Source organism: Phaethon lepturus, unplaced genomic scaffold (assembly GCF_000687285.1).
Source record: "Phaethon lepturus isolate BGI_N335 unplaced genomic scaffold, ASM68728v1 scaffold8799, whole genome shotgun sequence".
In the NCBI taxonomy this organism is placed as follows: domain Eukaryota; kingdom Metazoa; phylum Chordata; class Aves; order Phaethontiformes; family Phaethontidae; genus Phaethon; species Phaethon lepturus.
The window spans coordinates 1-20,152 of NW_010561185.1; the positions used below are offsets into that span (position 1 = coordinate 1).

The 20,152-nt window shown below is 38.2% G+C and overlaps 1 protein-coding gene across 1 annotated transcript in view; it reads left to right on the plus strand.

Moving 5' to 3' along the window:
- Nucleotides 1–20,152, plus strand: part of LOC104626085 (matrix metalloproteinase-16-like) — a gene marked incomplete at its 3' end in the record, with an annotated part of 88,464 nt that continues 68,312 nt past the window's right edge. Inside the window, exon 1 of the mRNA XM_010293912.1 lies at nucleotides 1–352. Within this exon, the coding sequence (XP_010292214.1) occupies nucleotides 221–352 (132 nt within the window). The remainder of the gene's footprint in view (nucleotides 353–20,152) is intronic.

Here is a 20,152-nt window from a genome sequence, read left to right on the forward strand (position 1 = left end):
CGGGACTGGTGGTGAGGATGAGCGAGAGCTGACCCTGCCGCTGCCGCCGCCTCTGCTGTGAAGTGTCTGCTGCTCCTCCTCCTCCTCATCCTCCCCTGCTGTGGGTGAACCTGCGCTGCGGGCTCTTCACTGACACGGGGGAGGGTTGGTTTGTTTGTGTATTTGTTTAAGGCAAAGAAAGAGAAAGAGAGATCTTCCATCCACTGAAGCACAGTTCACTATGATCGTACTCGCATTCAGCACTGGAAGCCGGTTGGATTTCGTGTCTCGGTCGAGGGTGTTTTTCTTGCAAACCTTCGTTTGGATTTTATGTGCTACAGTGTGCAAAGCGGAGCAGTATTTCAATGTGGAGGTAAGATAAGCGTATGCGTGTACGAGCGTGTGAGCTTCCCCCTCTCCCTTTCTCCCTTCCCCCCCCTCTTTTTTTTTTAATATCCCCTAAATAAAATAAAATAGCCAGCCATGTCTTCCAGCAGCCAGAGCATTCGTCTGTGTCGGCTTTCTTTCCAGCAGCCGGTAGCTAGCTCCCCTCCCCGTGTTCCCCCGCCTGACGGATGCCTTTCGGCCGGAGATCCCGTTACCGGCGGCAGCCCGAAGCGCGGTGCTGAGCGCTGGAGCGCAGCCCGTGCCTCCCCGCTGCCCTCGCCCACGGAAGACGGGAAGCCCTCGGCCCGGGCACGGAGGAAACCTGGGGCGTAGAATGTACACGCAGCTCAGGGAAGACTCTGTGAATATCCTGGGTTTAAGATACTGCTGTATTGCTGGGTTTCCCCAGCCCGTTTTATTTTTTATTTGAAAGAAGAATGAATGAAAGAGCATTATGGGGACAGGAGGAAGGAAACTTGAGATTTTGGCACGTTTCTTTGTGGTAGAGTATTTGACAAAATAAGATCTTTTTTCCCATTTAAACGTAACAAAAAGAGTTGCCACTAGAAATAGTGAAACAAAGGCCATAAAGGTGCAACTACAGCACAAAAGTTAAGAGGATGTGGAGGACCAGGAAACAGAATTTTTCCAAGTGAAAAAGATTAAAACGTGGGAATACATAGGAGGGTCAAACCCTAAGAGTTCACAGTGACATAATTCAGTGGACATCCATTTCCAGTCACTCTTCTATACACTCCCAGTTTTCTCATTTGGGGTTTTTGCCTAGTGCTTTTTATTAAATAATGTTCCCTTACCATCTTTGCATGTATTCTTTCCTCCTTTCCCCCCTTCCTGTCACTCCATTCATTCTGCTGTGAGCCTTTTTCTTAATCTGTTTCAATGTGATCTGTGCATTTCCCCTTTCCTTTCCCTGTCTATTCAACTTAATCTTTCTTGTTGTGTGTCTCTCTAGTTTACATATGCTCTTTCAACTTCTAATACATAATTCCAGTTTTCTGTTAGATCCCTGTGTTCCTTCACTTTCTTCTGTACTGCCATCCTCACTCCAAACTTTCTGCTGCACCCATACACCACTCTCACTCATTCTTGTTTCTAAGTCTCTTTCGTCTCCTGGGTTCCCACAATTCTTTCTCTGAGAGAAATGAAGTCTGTCACTTTCCCTCTGTCTCGCACATAGGCACACTTGCTTGTTTTATATGAGCTCTTGTTCTCAGTGACACTCTTGCTACCATCTCTGGCATGATTGCTCCCACAGATGCTCCTCTGTCCCTAGACTGGCTCCCTTGTTGTCTAAGTTCTTACCTGTACTTCTTGTCCCTCTGCCTCATGCAAGATCGCCTCAAACATATAAAAAAAAAAAATCACTTTTTCTTTCCCCATGTCTGCTTTCATTCTAGTCTTTCCTCCTATACAGGCAGTTTCCCTTGCCACATGCAATCCTCTCTCAACAACGCATGGCCGTAGCTTCTCTCTCTGACTTGCATCTCTCTAGAAGGTGTTAGTCTTTTTACTCCATCATTAAGATCTCTCCTGATTATAGGTTCTCACATTTTTTAATGTCATCTACACTCTAGTCACTCTTGTTCATTCCTTATCACAAATGTGCATCTCTGCTTCTGTCTGATTGTAAGCTCTTTGGGGCAGGACTCCTGTCTTCTTACATGTTTGAGCTGTGTACCACGCTTGGGCGGGGAGTACAGTTGTGAGACTTTTGCCGTATAAGTATTGAAGTCGCACATTTCAGAGCGCGCATTGAAGTTTTATCGTCCTTTTGCTCATGTCCTCACCTGCCGCCTTTAGTGATGAGCGGGGGAAAGCAGCGTGGAAGAGAGGAAGTTGCTCTGTCTCCTCTCCAGGCTCCGCAGGCTGGCCCCCTGCAGGGTATGGGGAAGAAATTCCAGCGACAGAACTTTCTCCTCCCACAGTAGTCTGCTTTGCTGGCATCTGGCTCTGCTGGAGAGACGGGCGGCAGATGGAGCTAGTGTGGGAGGAGGAAAAGATTGGTTTAGTCAAGTGGAATATGAACAGGAGGCCACCTCCAGTCAGAAGGAGGGTTTATGAGGAAAGAAGGGAAACACTTTCATTTTTGCCACCTCTTCCATATGGAAAAAGGCACATTTTGAGGGCAAAGGCAATATTGGGAGCAAGGAGCACTGTTATGTGGAGTGAAGTAGCGTGTGTGTGTGATGAGGGCACATATTTCTCCCTTTTGAAATATGCCATCTCCTGTTCTTCCTCCCAGCCCTTCTGAAACAAAGTGTGTTGTCAGATGCCAGCACTCCCAGTCTCTTTTCATATTTGAGTCTCTGAGCCACAGATTGCTGGGAGCCAGGAGAGTGTTCCAGGGTATTACTCTAATCAAGAGATGTCCTGAAATATGGGACTTTACCCTAGGCCACTGCCTTTGACCACTGTCAGTGCCATGGTCCTGAGCTAAATGGACCTGAGATTTGCCCCAGAACAGCCGTAGCCAAATTCACATTGTTTGGGTAGTGCCAAAAATTCAACTAACTTTCTGTTTGGAACAGCAAAGGCTAAAAGTGTGGGAAATTTGAGGCAAAGGACTTGGCAACAGCATGCATGTATTGTGCTGTACAGTCCTCCATGTCAGCACAAGTACATAAACCAGTTGTACTTGATAGTAAATTGTGAAAGTGTGACAAATATTTCTTATGACAATAAGAATAAATATGCGAAGTAGGGTTCAGGAAAGAAATACTGGACATTTAGTTGAATGAAATGTCACTGGACAAATACTTAGGATGGTTGGAAAGTAGATTTCTTTCTTGTCGCTAAATAAAGTGCACGTAATACCTGTTGAACATTATAAAATGCAGAGATCATTTTTCTCCTGTTATTCTGTCTCATTGAATCCACATTCCTGATTGATAAGCAAAATCTGTGTAGTAGTGTTAGATTTTTTTGTCTTTTCTGTTGCAATGCAGGTTTGTTAGGCTGTGAGCAAGGGCAATTTTCAGGAGATATTACTGTAGCTCAAAGATACTAAATAGTAATTTTATATTTTCAAAGAAAAACACAAAGCTGAAGTTTACAAGCTTGTATGAACATTACTGTTCCTTAGAATTTTCTTGTCTCTCGGTCAAATTTCTTTTAACCAAACATCTACATGGATGAAGTCCTCAAGCTTCCATTGATAGCTGAGCTGTCAGTCCTGAAATATATTCATGTGTGTAGTATTTCATGTAATAGACGTAACTGATTGGGATTCAGATCATAGTGTACGGGACCTGGAGGGGCATGCTTGCACTCTGAGTCAGTGAGAGCTTGTGGTAAAGCTGCATGAGAGGTGATTGTGAACTGATAGTTTAAGTAATCATGGCGAAGTTTAAGATTTACATAGTCTTATGGGTATGAAGATTTTAGCATTAATTTTCAAAGTTCACTGATTACCAGTGGCATTTTTGTGAGACATTGTTTCTGACATCATGAGGAAAACTAAGGGCTACACTGTTAGCTCCCTCTTCACAGTGCTGAACTATTGGTCCAAAACTATAACATCAATGAGCAAATGCCCTAATGGAAGAATATGTCCATCAATGTAGAGTTTTTCTACTATTTTCAGCTATTCCTGTACATTAGCAGAGGAGAATGTCCATCAGTGAGATAGTGAATGGAATAATAGTTATTAAAAGAACATTTTAAATGTAAAATTGAAACAAGCACACACAAGACAATATGTTAACTGAAAAACTGATAAAGCAATCAACTTCCCCCACCCCCTGCTACCCCTCACCCCAGGTTCCTCACTATAGTGATAATATCTTGTGTTGCTCAAAGATAATTCATTTCTGTGATGTTTGAGTCTCTATAGATGGGCTTTCACATGTATCATCCATACAGACTATATTTATTTATTTTCCTAAAACCAATAGTGTTGTATTGTTTGAGCCGGTATTATTCCGTGGGTTTATCTTCTATTGTTATCTGTTAGTTTATTTATATATTTAAACAATAAGTATATGTATATTTAATTTACTATTAAATATTCGCTATAAAATTGCTAAAAACTGTCACCATTTTGTTAAGGAAAAATGGTTACTGAAACAAGAATACCTTGGTCAGAAGACAGGATCAGCATGACTCTAGAATAAGCTTGATCTCTGGATTCTAACACTGCTAGCTCTTACCCCTGTGAGCAGCTGTATCAGCTGCGTATCTGCGTAAAGCCTGTCGAGCAAAGAAGCGTTTTTAGAATCACACCGAGTTTCATTGACTGTATCTGTGATGTGGGAAACACTAGAGACGAAGCATGCTTCAGCATCTCTCTCCTCAAGCTGGCAGTTACTCTCTGTTTTCCTTCTTCTAGTGCTAAATATATAGACTTGAATCCCTAGGGGAGATCTTGAAGTGACTCCTATTTTAGCGTGAGCAGCTTCAGAAAAATAAGTCTTTTCTCTCCTCCCATTTTCAGAGATGGGACAGTTAAATTGCATATTGTAGAACAAAATACAATGGAATCCAAACTTCAGAAAAATACCATCCGTTTCCTCCATGGTAGTAAGTGGCTGAGAACCCCGTTGTTTTCACTGTTAATAAACTTTACAATTAGCCTCCAGCTCTTGCTGAATGGTAATGCATGACCTTTTCTTCCATAGGCTTTGGGTCTTTTAAGCTTAAAATAAGACAAATTTAGTTCTTCAGCTGGTAATGGAAAAGGAACAAACATTTGGGAGGGGAAAAAATCCTCCAATATCACCTTTACACCCTTTTCAACTAGTGGGCTTGGTTGTCAGGTTTGCAAGCACGACACGGTATTTTTATAATTTGTTAAAATGCAAGCTCAAAACTATGGAGAAGCAGTTCAGGTGGTTTTTATGTAAGTAGTGCCATGTGTCCTAAAAGGAATTTACAGGGTCTTCTGCATTGTTTTTAGTGGCAGTCAGTATGCATGGTTCTCAGTTATTTAAGTTCTGAATCTCATTCTTGCATAAGATATCAACTAAATGGATTGGATTTTTGTTAGAAGTTCAGACTGAAATTATTGGGAGGACTGGGAAGAGTTATTGAATCAGGTGGTGGAGGTGGTTTGTGGGTGAAATATTAGTCATTAAAAATATAGGTATTATGCAGTGTATTTCCTATTTGATTATTGAGGAAATATCATCGAAAACATCCTGTAAAGGCTTTTGATGAGCAGATATATCTAGATAAGGAAAATAATTGGAAAGTTATGTGTCTGATAGGCAACAGAACACTTTTTTGTCATAGAAGGAAAATACCTACTATATAATGAACTGTCTCTCATTCGATAGGAAGGAATACACGTGGAGACTACTTGTTGGCAGAGTGCATTCTCTGCTGTAATTTAAACAATAATTCCTCTTTATAAAAATGCTAGTAGATCAATTTTTTACTATAAAGTATGAGATTATTTTGTGCTACTAATGTTGCAGGGAAGTTTATGGGTTCTGTTGCCTGTATTTTGTTCAAAGACAGATTGAAAAGATCGTCCCAAGTCTTACGAGTTCACAACTGACATAGTATGTTAGACCTTAGGTGCAAGAGCTATTTGTTTATAATTGTAGTTCATCTTATTTTCCTATTGCAAATTTTTGACTGTTTAGTGTTTAAGCATCACAACTATTAGTAGTTCTCAATTCTACTGCAGAAAAGAAATAAAATGGTTAAGTAAAGAGATTTATGTAGTCACCTTACGTAGTGCAAGATAAACCTACCAAAACATATATTCCTAATGTTTTCTGACTTGAGATCTTACTAAAATAAATACACAATTTATTAGCCCACCAAAAAACCCTGAACAAGTCCAAGCTCTCCCCCTTCCATTATTCAGGAAGCATTATGTAAAAGTCCTGCATAAGCATTCATTGTTTCTTCAGAGTGGATATACTGTGTTCTTTAACTGGTTTAAGATTTATGCTGCTCTTTTTCAGTTTTATTTTGAATCCTTCGAAAAGGTCAGTGCTTGCTCTAGGCACCTCAGCTTTGCTTATGCACTCGGCAAGACTGAGTTGTAAGAGTTTATAAAGATAGAATGTGGTATTATATAGATTTCAAAACATTTCAAACTGCATCTGTTTTCAGTATTTTAAAGTCTGTCTCATCCTTCTACTTTACTGAATGATCATTTTGTGGAGTTAAACACTGGAGGACTTGGTGTTGATGCTTTTTGAGGATCCTTAATGTAACTTTTAAAATAATTTAATTTTAATTACCCTATTTAAATTGCTTAATTCTTCTCACTTCTCTGTTTTGGATTCCACTTTATTGTCTAACCTGTTTTCTATCCTCAAACTACACTATTGACCATAATCTGAAGAAGCAGGTTGAGTCTGTTTAATTTGTTATCTGTGATATGTCAAATGACAGATTTGGTTTTATTTTGTATGAGGAAGACCAGGATTAGTGCTGCAAACATAATTTTAGTTGGCACTGAAATGGATTTGAAAAATAATTATGATTAGAGCTTTATCCTTTAAAGAGAGGTCATGCTATTTGGAACCTTTATTTATTGGTTGCCTGGCAACTGTTCATTCATGTTCCTGCTTATCATCATTCATTATGAGCATCTTTGCTGCACAGTAAGAGCAATTAAGTGGTAACAACTTACTTCTGTGATGAATTAAAATTGACATAAATTATGGAAATATAAAAAATATTTCTGTAGCATTACTTATTAACAAAAACTGTTGGTACAGTGTTTCTGTACTTATCAGCTGGTTTATACCAGCTGAGGAGTTATCTGCACTTCAGCTGTGATCCTAATGTTCCTAGCATACCTTTTGAGGTATTACAGCACATAATTGACTTAGGGGCTTGTTCAGGTGTTTTTGTCATGCTTAAAATCTCCTGTTAATTTCAAGATCAAGGCTTCAGGGTGTGAGGAAACTTATCCCATTGATTTCAGTGCTTAGCATTAGGCAATCCAATCTCAAGTGCTGAAGCTTGATCCCAGGTTTGGGAAAGGGGTTTAAAATTCTGGGATTAAAACTGACAGGAGAATTGCTGAAACAATGAGCCACAATAGCTCTGTAGAACATTCAAGTCACTTGATGCTTTCTCTGTAGAACAATAGCAGTTTTTATTACACTATGAGAAAACATTCATAAAGCATAATATTTGACAATTGTTTTGTGACTGTGGATGAAAAATGTTTTGCCTTTTGTATTAACTCTTTATGGATCATATAATGACTGACCCTTGAGTGGAATAGCAGTGTGGAATGGGACAGTTGTGCCAAGGAGTATTCGTAGAAGATGTCTGTGTACATTGGGAGGAATATTGGAACAAATTCCTTACAGCTGCGTCTTAAAAGAGCATCTGGCACTGTAGGGCCAGGCTGGAAGTAGATTTGTCTACCTCTTGATAGCAATGGCTTTGTCTCTATACCGGTCAGCTCAGAGGTTTGGGGAAGAATGTCCCTCTAAGACTGATGCCCTTCGCTTTGAGCTTCTGGTTGTATTAACTCACCAGTACTCTTCATACCAGGCTGTGGTTGTGGGGGACAAAATAACTGCTCTAAGATAAATCTATATCGATTTTCATCAGCTTTTCCCACTCACATGACATGTCTGTAATACATGAAGATGCTGTTACGTGTTTTTCCCTTTTACAGAACAGTTGAACTGGATTCACAGTTGTATAGATAATCTGAAAAGAAGTGCTAACCTCAGAAAATCTGGTCTTTAATATTTTTTTCCTCACGATCTTGTAGAGAAGCAGTTGTTTTATTTCATTGGTCCTGTTCATTTTTGCTGACATGTAATCACATCTCCACTTACAAGTGTGAAATACAGGTTGGCAGGGGGAAGACTTACCTTTTCAGAAAATTACCAGCTGAAAGGGAGACAGAAACATCAATTTCTTTAAAACATAGATAGCAAAACAGAAGAACAAGTATCCCTTTCAAGGGGAAGGAAGATACTTCCTTTAAATGTATCAGTGGATATTTACAAAGTGTACCAAAGAGGAAATTGCTTCCTTTTTGTGCTGCATCTGGATCTGAAGGTGGTGATCCTGTCATATTTTTCTTTCTTACCTCAGATGTTGGTTATGTGATGCTCTTCTAAGAAATTGCTTTGACTCACTGTCTTTGCAGAAAAATTGACAGGTTGTTTGTCTACATGTCATGGTTTACGTGCTGTACAGAATAGTAGTAATACATTTAATTGCAAGTAAAATAAATGATCTCTCTTCCACACAATATTGCTAACTGTACAGCCTGATTTTGGTCTTGGCAAGTCAGGCTTTTTTTTTTTTTCTTTCTCTCATTACTTCTATGTTTTTTAAAAAATAAAAAATTAACCTGCAACCCAGGACTGTGTTCCACTTTTTGATTTTCCTTATTGATTATGAAGTGCTGAATTCTGATAATTCTGTCCTTCATTATTCGTACATGGAATGCCAGCTTTGTAAAGATCTTTATTGTCTCTTTCTCCGTTGCATGTATTTTTAAATAGGTAGGAAAAGAGAGGCAATGTAAGTGATTGAGGCATTGTGCTGGAGGGCTGGAGATCTGGGTTATGTGCCTAGTTACATCATGAGTCTTCATACTGATCACATAGCTTATCCATCTTAGTAACGTAGCTTGCACAAATGTGAACTGGAGTCATTGAGGAGTATTTGTTGCCTCTTCCAATACCTGACAAGAACAACAGAAGTGATGCAAAAGAGGCAGGAATATATCTTCATCATTCATCTCAGGACTGTGTTGCTTTTTTTCATAAAAAGTAGTAGAGGGATACTGTAAAATACAGCATTTCAATTTGATCACCTGTGTAATCATTCAAGTAGTGAATATGCTCAAGAGACAAGTACCAGAGCAGAAAAGGTGAAAAACATGTCTATAACACTTCAAACCCTGGGGGTTTTTTTAGTTTAGTTTTGTTTTGTTTTTAAATGTAAGTACCAATACTTGGTAGAGGATGTTGTCAGTAGGATTATGTGAAGGATGTAATTAGATGACTGAAAATACGGAGTATCACATTCTCTTACAGAATGAAAGTTTGAGTAAGATAATACAAAAACAAATAGTCTGCTTCAAAATGTATTTAAATAAGTGTAAAAATCTTAACAAAATGGATTTTGGATTAGATTGTAAATGTTACACAATGCCAAATCAAAAAACTGTTCTATTTTTGAATGAATGTACTATTAAATAAGTAAATTGTTCCACAAACATTCATGTTGCCTTGTCATCATGGTACCTAAGCTTCTCCTTTTTTGTTTGAATATTTGTGGATTTTTATGAAATACAATAAAAGATTGGCCTTTCACTGCTCCAGGTATTAATGTTTTTTATTAGACACCAGTAATAGGCAGACATGCTGCTCACATACCCCTGAATGTTAAGAACTTAGGGGTGGGAGGATGAGGCACAGGGGAAATAAGAGATTTGCTATGCTGACATGTTAAGTATGATAGAAATGGAAACTGAATCTTGTTCTTCAGGGTTCCTGCACCATGAGTTCACCTTATGACCTTCCTTCCTTCTTTCCACTTTCCTCCTTACTTTTCTTTTCCTTGCTTCTTTTTTTCTTATCTCTTGTTTTCATCTTTTTTTTCCCCCCTTTTCTTTCCCCTCAGCTTGTCTCCTACAGACCATTGCCTGCGGCTCAGGAAAATCATCAGTCATTATTGAACCATAAAATCAGAGATATTAGAGATGGGAAGGACTTATCAAGAGCCTATTTCTCTCCCAGTGCAGTATTGCTAGCTATTGTATATTTGCTGGAGTTTCGACAAGTCAAATTTTAAAATCCACCGTGGTGGGACTTCCAAAATTGGAACTGGAAAAAAAACCAAAATGGTAAAAGTACAGTAGGGAAAACTACAGTGGAAGAATTATTTTCAATAGACTTTTCCTTTGGCTACTGGCAACAGTTTGAAGTTGGCTCAGGTTAGGCAATTCCTGATAGAAAGTGAGGTATGTTCAATAATTCAAGATGATAGGACCTATTTATGAGCATAGAAGGCACGCATTGATGGGTAATTCGGTGTATTTCTTTGACTTTACAGAATGAAAATACTGCAGGGGCAGAGAAAAATTAAGGACCGATTTAAATTTTCACTCCTTTTGAAATACTTAGCGCAGTTGAAATGGATTAACACTGCCTGATTTTAAAAGATATGTAGATATGTATGGATTGCTGACACTGTCTCAGGAGGGCTTGACTAGTTTTTGGTGATTTTCTCAAAGTATTATGTCTTGTTGTATTTAATTATTACTATTTAGTGAATGAAATTAGATACTAGTAGGAGTGTTATGGATATCTAAATATTACGCTCTAAGATCTTATTTTGGAATTTCATACATTACATCATTAGTGTGGTCACAAACACAGACTTAAAGATGTTCATGACACTGGCACATACGAACTTTCACAACGTCCATGCTTTGCAAATTATGTATCACTTGCAAAACAGGGATCTCAAGATGTTTTATGTGGGAAGGTTGAGTTTGTTTGCTGATACGCATCCTGATGATGAGACTTGTGCAGGATGATTTGGATGAGGTATATTTTCTAGCAAGTGTGTAAGCTGCAGGGTTAGATTGGGAAAGGGATTCAGCTTGCGAGAACAGTACTTAAGTTTAGGTGTTCAAATGTGCTGTATGTGTTTCTTATATATTAGTAAGTCTGCTCCCTGTAGTCAGTAAAACAGAGAGACTAACTCAGCTGACTAATCAGTTAATGTCGGTATCAGAGCGAGTTGAATCTTTTTTCTGGACTTTGCTGTTAGTATTGACTAGTAGAGTGATTCAGTCGCTTACGCGTAGGCATCCAGCACCATTTAAGGTGCCCTTGGCCGAGGTGTACAGAAGGCTGGTAGAAATAACACGGGATCTATGAAAGGTTCATCTTTTTAAGCTAGCAACAGGAAGCCAGGCTGGACGTCCTAAGTCATCTCAGCTGACACTAGACACTTTTGTTTAGGTAACTGAATCCTGTTCCCAATTTTAAGTGATGGTGGAGGGTGTTGAGACACTTATATCTACGGGGTTCCCCCAGGTAGGGGGGTGGAATCTGGCCTTCCGATGTCGTATGTTGGGGTTGAATCCCTTCCCTCTGCAATGGTGGGATTCGTTACACTTGTCTAGGCACCTGGTGCTGTTTAGCCCCTGTAGTCTGTCTTGCTTGGCCTCTAGGTAATGTTCCAGAAAAGCATGGGCATCCTAAAAGTCCAGTGATAAATCTGCCATCCCCCAGGTAATGTATATCGTCTCAGATCACAGCAGACACCTGTACTTCTGACAAAACCAAGATAGAACTCCATTTTCATGGTACTACAATTTTTACCCTGTCAGCCTGGTGCCCTGCACATTATTAAATACATTTATCCCTTAGTGCAAGAGGCTAACACTTTCTTACATCTTTAGATCTCATGTATTTTAAATATTTAGTTAGGGATATAAAGAACCCAACATTTCTCCACTGGCAACAAGGCAGTTTTGCCTTCAGCCTTAACGAGACCAGGCCTGGGCCTGTTTAAATCCATGTAAAACACATTACCTAACTTACAGCGAATACTTGTGGCACGTTTTATAAACTTAGTGATTCTGACTGTTATTTGATGCCTTACCATAAATTATTTTAAAGGCTGTCTTTCCTTGCTAAATGTACAAACCTCTAAATAGCTATTGGTTCCCCTTGAGGGGAGAGAACAGAATGTTAAGCGTTTTTATAAAAAGTAAGTAAATAGAAAATACATTTTAGAAGAATAAGCTTGCTAAATGTCTATTGTCTGATAGACAGTCTCCAAGAAGATAAAAATAAAAATGATACTTTAATAATTTCTTTGGATGTGAGCCCTAGGCCCTCGAGAATAATTATCTATGTTTTCCAGTACTTTTGTTATGTGAAGCAAAATGTGGATTAATTCAAAAGAAATATAGATTTCTTTGTTGGTACCAGAATTTAGATCTCATAGGTATGTAATTTCATTGATTTATTTACACTGCTTGCTTTAGGTCTTCAGAACTGTGAAATGAACTGGGTCGGAATAAGAGTGTTATTGGCCCGCTTATATTTATATGTTTGCATATTTGTAAGTCAAAAACTCAAAATACTTGAGTATTGGTCCTGATGTACTATTTAAATTAGTTTTCCGCCATCATGTAATTATAGGGAGACTAGATCTGCTGTTGATTTTTAGGTCTGCATTTGGGAAGGAGGAGGGGTACATCTGCAATCTTTAATTCCAGAAGAGCTTCCTTTGTAATATTTAGTTCTACTCTATTGTTTTGCACTGACAGGCTCATTTAGAGAAAAAACAGTATTTTAGTTCCTTTGTGAATAATCCCATCATTTTTCCTGGCTGCCAAGAGAATTCACTTTTTGTCCCAGCAGTCAGATAAAGATAGAGTCATTGTTCTTCATAGATTAATTGCTTAGATGCCTTTTCCACTGAGATATTAGAGAATTTTTCTCTACATGCAAGATCTTTCTAAGGAGGTGATATCAATTTAATTTGGACCAAAAGATTTTGATTCTGTAGAAATATGCTCTTTCTTTAGCTTTGCTCAAAATAAAGATTCTGTTTCATTAAAAGGGTTTTTAATGTCTTTATGAATATTCCCTTCTTTATCTAAATTTTCAGCAGCAGAGGAAATGGTTCTTAAGGTGAAACTAAGATTTAAAAATGTTAGAACAATACATTCTGTGATGTTTAGTAAAAGTTACGAGCAACTAAGGACAAAAGAGCCTAAAGCAATTATAGCTTTTCTCATGTTCCAAGTATAATACAACAGACAAATTTATCATGCCTGTTAGCTTTAGCATGATAGCTAGAAAAGGACCGAATAGGACTTTTAACTTTAAATGTCCTAAAATGCAAGGTCTTTGTAGGTGTTAACTTGTTTTTAGAACTAAAATAGCTACATGTGTATTTGAAAATTGTGTAATGGTGTTTTGTAAAGTATCTAACTTTTTTTTTTTTTCTTTTCTTTGGAACAAAGAATTCAGAGTTTTTGGAAGAAGTCAACAGCCTTCATATTTGTATAGAAATGGAGAGTATAAATATACTTTTGCTCCATGCTTTCTTTTTTTGGAGCTCATACATTACTCATGTTTTGGTGATAAAACAAAACTATTTAGGGACAGGAAGAAGAAGGGAATGCACACATATTCGATCTATTTTCTTCTACATAACTGGTATTTGTTTACTTGTGTACTTGTTATCCTGATAAGATATCTGTGTGTAGTGTTATTGATCGGAAAACTTTGATGAGATTGTAACTTCATGGAATTGGTCAGATTGTACCATTGGTTTCACTGGGTCCAAGACTTTGTTCCAACCTGTTTGAAAAGCACTGAATTGCCAAACATTTTAACTGAGTAAATTAAGAGTATCTGTATATTAAATACGTAAGATAAATATTGCTGTGGAAATTCATAGGCTTAACCTGTACATAAGGGATAAAACTGGTACAAAAATAAGTGGTGATACACTACCTATGTGCAAACTGAATCTTGTAGTTAGAAGAAAGTTTAAAATAATTAGAGGAGTGGTATTCTTGAACCATTTTCCAGCAAGGATACTAGGGAAGTGATGTAGGGGAGAGAAAGTTAACTTGTTTTGAGATGGGATCTATTTAATGAAAGGGCTTACATAGTATAACTTCCCTCATCAGCAGTAAAGGACTGGATTCCTTCCTTGTCCCATAACCTCAGTCTAACAGTAATTTTCCTCATTCAGTGAGGCTGATGGCTCTGCTGACAGCCATTGACTGTAATGTTTATTCTTCTGCATTAGTCTGTCTACCTTAAGAACTCTTAGCTATTGCATTAGACCAAAATTGTGGACTATATTGTGTCAGTTGAGTTCTCTGCCTCATTGCTTTTTGTCACTTGCAGTGTTCAGACACCATATGTGAAAGTCTCTTTTTCCAATAACATTTAATTCAATGCTGACAATCGTGAATAAGGCCTGTGGAATCAACCAGACTGGTTTGAAAATCATAAAAAGTCTTTTGGAATATTTTTGGTTGTCTTCTTGAGCTTTTGGGTTCACATTTTCATTTTTTATTTTTTTTCTTTTATTTCCGAAACAAGGATGAGAAATTCATAGTTTTTCAGAAGAAACGAAATATTTTCATTATATCCGGTAAGCCAAGTCTTCAGGAAACATACCAAATGTTAAAGATTAAACCTATCTAGCACTAGCCACAGTGCTCACTTGATACCTCTTTTCAGTTTTGTCTTCAAAATTGTATTTGCTGCTTTTTTGCTGCTCTTAAGACTTGCCACTTCAAAAGGTCAAAGGACTTCTGACAAACACTGTTTTTCACTATATGATGACTACTAACATTCTACAGTTTGCATAACACCATCGAACTGTTTAACAGTGGCTAACTGTCTGGCTTTGTGCATCATTATTTGTTTGACCATGAGAGAAACCTAGGTTTGATTCTATGACTTAGGTACTGATTGTTTGCAGCAGCAGGGGCTGGGTAGTTCTCCAGAAATTTAGCTTTTATTTTTACATGTACTGTGATTTCTCTAATAGGAGAACAAAAGCACAGATTTGACTGCTTTTAATCTAAGTTTGTGATTTTGTACTCTTAACTTGGTGTTTTGTAGAATCTGTGAGAGACAGAGTTGTGAGGTAGGACCAGTGTCCTAGAAGTTCAAGATTAGACCTCCAAAAGCAGTATATTAAAATACTAATATCAATAGTGTCAAGTACTTTCAGTCTTAAACTAACAATAATTTGTGAACTAAGGAGGTTAATTTAGGTAATAGTATTTAAATAATATAAATTAATTTTTAGATGAGTATTTAGATAATATAAATTCTCCCTCCTCCTATGTAATCAGATGCTTTTTCTCTTTCTTTTTATATTCTTTTATTTTCTTGTTTTATTTTATTTTACTTTGACTGACAGACATGAAATTTAAGACAACAGGACTGCTTAGTAGCTGACTGCTTAGATAATATATTCATGAGAAAAATGCCAGTGATTGATACATATTCAATGGATATTGATTGGAGGGGGGACAACACAACACAATAGGCTGTTGACTGCCTAACAATATAAATTTAAATTTCAGAATTCCTGTAGTGATTCACTTCATTCATGAGTCAGGAGCTGAAAATCAGAGTATGGCCTTTGGGAGACCTGGCAATAGGGATTCTGCTTGTTCAAGAATAGGGAGTTCAACATTAGTTTAACCATATATGTCTATAATGGGAGGAATTTTAAATCAGCTACCACATTTCTTTCCTACTATTCAGAAAACATTGCATGGGTAGAAAGGAGGCAGCAAGTCATGAATTTCAAAGTAAGACCTAAACAGAAACACAGTTATTTGTCAGATAAATGCAGTGGACGGTGTGGCTCTTGGTTTTGAAAGAACAGAGGAGGTAATCCCTTCAGTCATTGCTCTTTGCTTGTATTAATAGAGTTAGATTCAGCTTTTGGGATGTAGTCCCACATAGGGTCTCTCTAAAGATAGTGGAATGAATTTGACTCATTATGTCCACCTCGGATATAAAGGCTTAATCACATTAATGTTGGAGACAAAAAAGAATTTGAAATGCAGTCTCAGGTGACCGTAAAACCCTTGTCTTACAAAAGATGAAGAAGAGACTGTATAAGAAGGTATCCTTTGAGTTCACTGTGAGTTTCAAGTTACGCTGCATGGGTTTATGCTGAATGAACACAGTATTGGAAGATTTTTGCATGAGATCTGACTGGGTTTATGTATTATTAAAATAATAAAACTGTTTTTGCAGATTTTCTGGAGAGCTCTATGTAAAAGAGCTAATACACTTTAAATTGCTGCATTACAGACCTAATTGAAACTGCTGTAAGTCCTCAGTATATTTAATTATGTTGCAAAATTTCCAGGTAAATGGAAAAGTTTGGATAAACTTTCATATCCTGTGGAACTTCTCTATCATTCACCTGTTGATTTGCTTGACGCAGGATACCAAGCTAACAGGTTAACTTGCGGTAGTTAAGATTAATACATCATGTGTCAAAAAGTATAAAATTCAGTATCAGAATAACTCTATCTATATTGGTAAGCTAAGCAACGCCAGAGAAGTCTTCAGGCACTGAATTCATCTGTCTACGTAGTTAAATTGTTTCAGTATGGACCAGCTAGCACTTTTACTGACCAGGGGCAACCTCCTGAAGGTTTTGAATTCAGGCACTCTGTGTGTCCAACACTAAGGAGGTGAGCTGTTGTGCCAGTAATTTTTTCATGCTAGAGAATTGTCTCAGGCACATTTAATTTAGGCATGACCAGGCTTTCCTGTGAGTGTTCTTAAATGAACTGATCCTGATTTGTCCCTTTTGGTCATTCACTCTGTTCAGATGAGATGTGAAGGGAAAAGGTCCAGAACATCTATGTCCTTGTTACCATTTGTTGCAGTTTCTCTCAAAAAATGTTGATGACAGACACTGTGTTGGAAAACTGATTATTTTGTTGTTTCTTTGGGTTTTCGTATCAATATTTTCTTTGGACTTGCATCATCCAGGCACCACAGACAAAGGTTAGCCCCAGACACTTCTATGGTAGAAGGAGAATTCAACCAGATTTAAAGACTTGAGAATCAAGCCTTTATTTAGTATCAGTCTGCAGTAGGGTCATACTGGTGTATTGGGCTCAGTCAGGTTTTATGTACCATCTAGAAGATATTGCTTCAAAAGCCTGAAATAATTTTATTGCCATTTGTCACATACATTAGATTGAGAGTCAACACTTTCTTTGTCTGCCCTGCATTGTATTTCTTTTGAATCTCTGCTTTCTTATGACTGTGTTTTTCTTGGTTGTAAGTTTGACTTACATTGACTGACTATTGAATAGACAGGCATGCTTTTTCCCGTCATTGTTTCTAGAGTGGTTAATGGCAGGGCAAGCTACCCAATGCTGTACCAAAGTTGATCAAACCTGAGCTGGAGAAAGCAGCACCCAAGTCACCGGGTGAGTAAATAGAGTCAGCTGAAGCAGAAACATTAATTGTTATCTCCGATCATGATCTACGTAGTTGCCTCTCGTGAAATGCTTCCCTGCAGTTTATATGTTTGCAGTTCCGTGTTACAAACTTCCATTAAGGTTGCAGATTGTGGATGGTGCAAATGTTATAGTGTTGTCTCATAGCTGGGTTGTATCTCCGGGCAAATGGATTAAATTTTCCTGGAAAACATGTCCCCTTTGTGAGACAACCAAGAACCCCTTTGTAGGATGTGGACAGCTGCATGCTCGTGTTTATCTGGGATGTGATTCAGGCAAAAGAAGCAACCAGTGCTTGGAGTCTCCTGTGAGGAAGGTGAGATAAGTCAAGAGAGCTTTCCAAGGCTCCTTTACTCTTTGGTACTTCCTGGGACTGTCAAGGAGGAATGCCACTGAGAATTTTTGAACTGTATTTTGGGGAACTGAGCTGCGATAATCAACTTGTGTTATGTACTAGCAGCCCTCTGAACTCTTGTAGTAGCAATGATCTAGCATTATTAGCCTTTAAGACCACATTCAGAGTAATACTTAGATGGGGAAAAATGAGTCTTCCTCTGCTTTTTTCCTTTGCATTTCTCAGCTGGTACATAGCAGAGGACTTTAGCCTCGTTCTGGGAAAGCATGCTATTGAGAACTGTGTTTAAGGGAAGATAGACCATTCAGTGTCTTGAAAAGGAGAAAGCCCAGAGTGGCTTTTTGTCATTGATATTATTAGCCTCCTATGATACACTGTGAAATACTGTCTTCAGTATAAACTGTGTAAACAAAATCAAGCTATTGATACCTATTGTGCTCATTACTCCTACACAAGTCAAATGTTTTTTCTTGATCTGACACCCTCCTTTCTTGTTTTGTAAGCTAGTTCTTAATCTGTATGAGCAACTTTCTAATGCCTGACCTTGCTGGTGAAACTGCTGTGTGATGCAGCGTTAACTGGTTTGAAATTGAGATAAATAAAATGTTGATTGTGTCACGTTTATCGTCTGTCATATCAGCAATACATACAGTAAGTTTGCATGTGTAGGTCTTTTATGAATTTGAGTTTCTCTGGCTGGTCTATGTAGCATACAGTTTTAAAGGTTTCCAAATGAGGCCATAGCAAGCATTTCCAATTTATGTCCTGAAAGTGAAGTCAGGGTTACTGGATTGCAGTTCTTCAGATCCTCCCTGGTTATTTATGTAAATGTATTTATTATCATATAACATATGGTGCTTCCTCTTCCCTTTTTAACTTCACTTCTTTAAGTAGAAGAAAGGTATTGAAAATACAGCAAGACTAGTGACAATGAAATTCCTACAGGGAAATTGTGTCCTGACTGAAATTAATGGTAGTTTTACTCTGACCTGTGTGTGGCTGTCATTTTACCTGGAGCACTTCTCTTACAAAGCTCTCTGTTCAAATGCAAGGGGACTATGTCTAAAGCTATGGAATCCCCTGTCACCTGCTAGAATCATAGAATCTTTGGGTTGGAAGGGACCTTTTAAGGTCATCTAGTCTGTCCCTCTGCAATGAGCAGGGACATCTTCAACTAGATCAGGTTGCATGTTGCTTTTGCTCTGTATTCCTCACTCACGGGATTAGCTCTTGCTAACACCAGTGCTATTGATTGAACACTGTAGACTATAGGATAACTATAATTCAGAGGAGGATTGCTTGCAGGATGATAATGTGGCTGATAATTTTCTAGAAGTGTTTATTGTGTGCTTGGCAAAGTATCTTCAAGTCATGAAGACATTATTTTATTTTATTTAGAAAATGTTAAAATACAACAAAATATCAAATGAGGCAACGCAGATGTTTGAACTGGGGGAGACTTAGCTAGGGAGCCTTTGAATAAGGTGTCTGACAGTTTTCAAGGTAGTGCCTCAGTTTAAGCCACTTACAGGAAAAAGTGGCAGATGATTACCAGTATGTTTAACTTACCTGTATGTACCAGGTAGATATATACCACATCACTAGAAACATTTTTCTTATGTTTCATCATGATGTAAAATGGGGACATAATTTTTGCATCAACTTGAACTCTCAAAATTAGTCTGAATGATCACCAGCAGAACATGGTGTAAATGTTGCTACTTTGACCTAGCCTCTTTGCTCGAACTAAATACTGGGACTACTTATATGCACTTCCCTTCCATGTGGAGGAGGAAAGCGTGAGATATCTTGCACCACTGCCAATCCATTGGCATTAGCAGTGTTACTCCTCCTTTCTTTGGCCAAGGACCAAGTGAAGTGTTTCTTTTAAAATATATGAGATGCTTATATGTCTCTATAGTGACGTACAGATACTGTTTGTGATATGCAAGGCATATCTGTCCTACAGTACAGAGTGAAACACAGATATCCTGAAACTACCATTGATTCTACCTGCTATGCCTGCTATGCCTACTTGATTGGGCTCCCAATAGCAGTCATACAGTGCTGTGCCTGACCCAAAAATCTTCATATCCAAAGACTGAAAAATAGCATGTGTATGAGTAGATCCAGACCTACATCAGTTTACTCCTTTTAGTTGGAGACCTAGGGGAGGTTCCTTAATAACTGGGAAGTCCAATTTACTATATTTCATTTTGCTAGTCAGCCTAGCATTTTCTTAAGCAACTGTCATGACTTAACCCAAGTAGGCAGCTGAGGCCCACACAGCTGCTGGCTCATTTTACCCCCAGTGGGATGGGGGAGAGAATTGGAAGGGTAAAAAGGAGAAAACTTGTGGGTTGACATAAAGACACTTTAATAGGGAAAGCAAAAGCTGTGCATGCAAGCAAAGCAAAACAAGGAATTCATTCACCACTTCCCATGGGCAGGCAGGTGTTCAGCCATCTCCA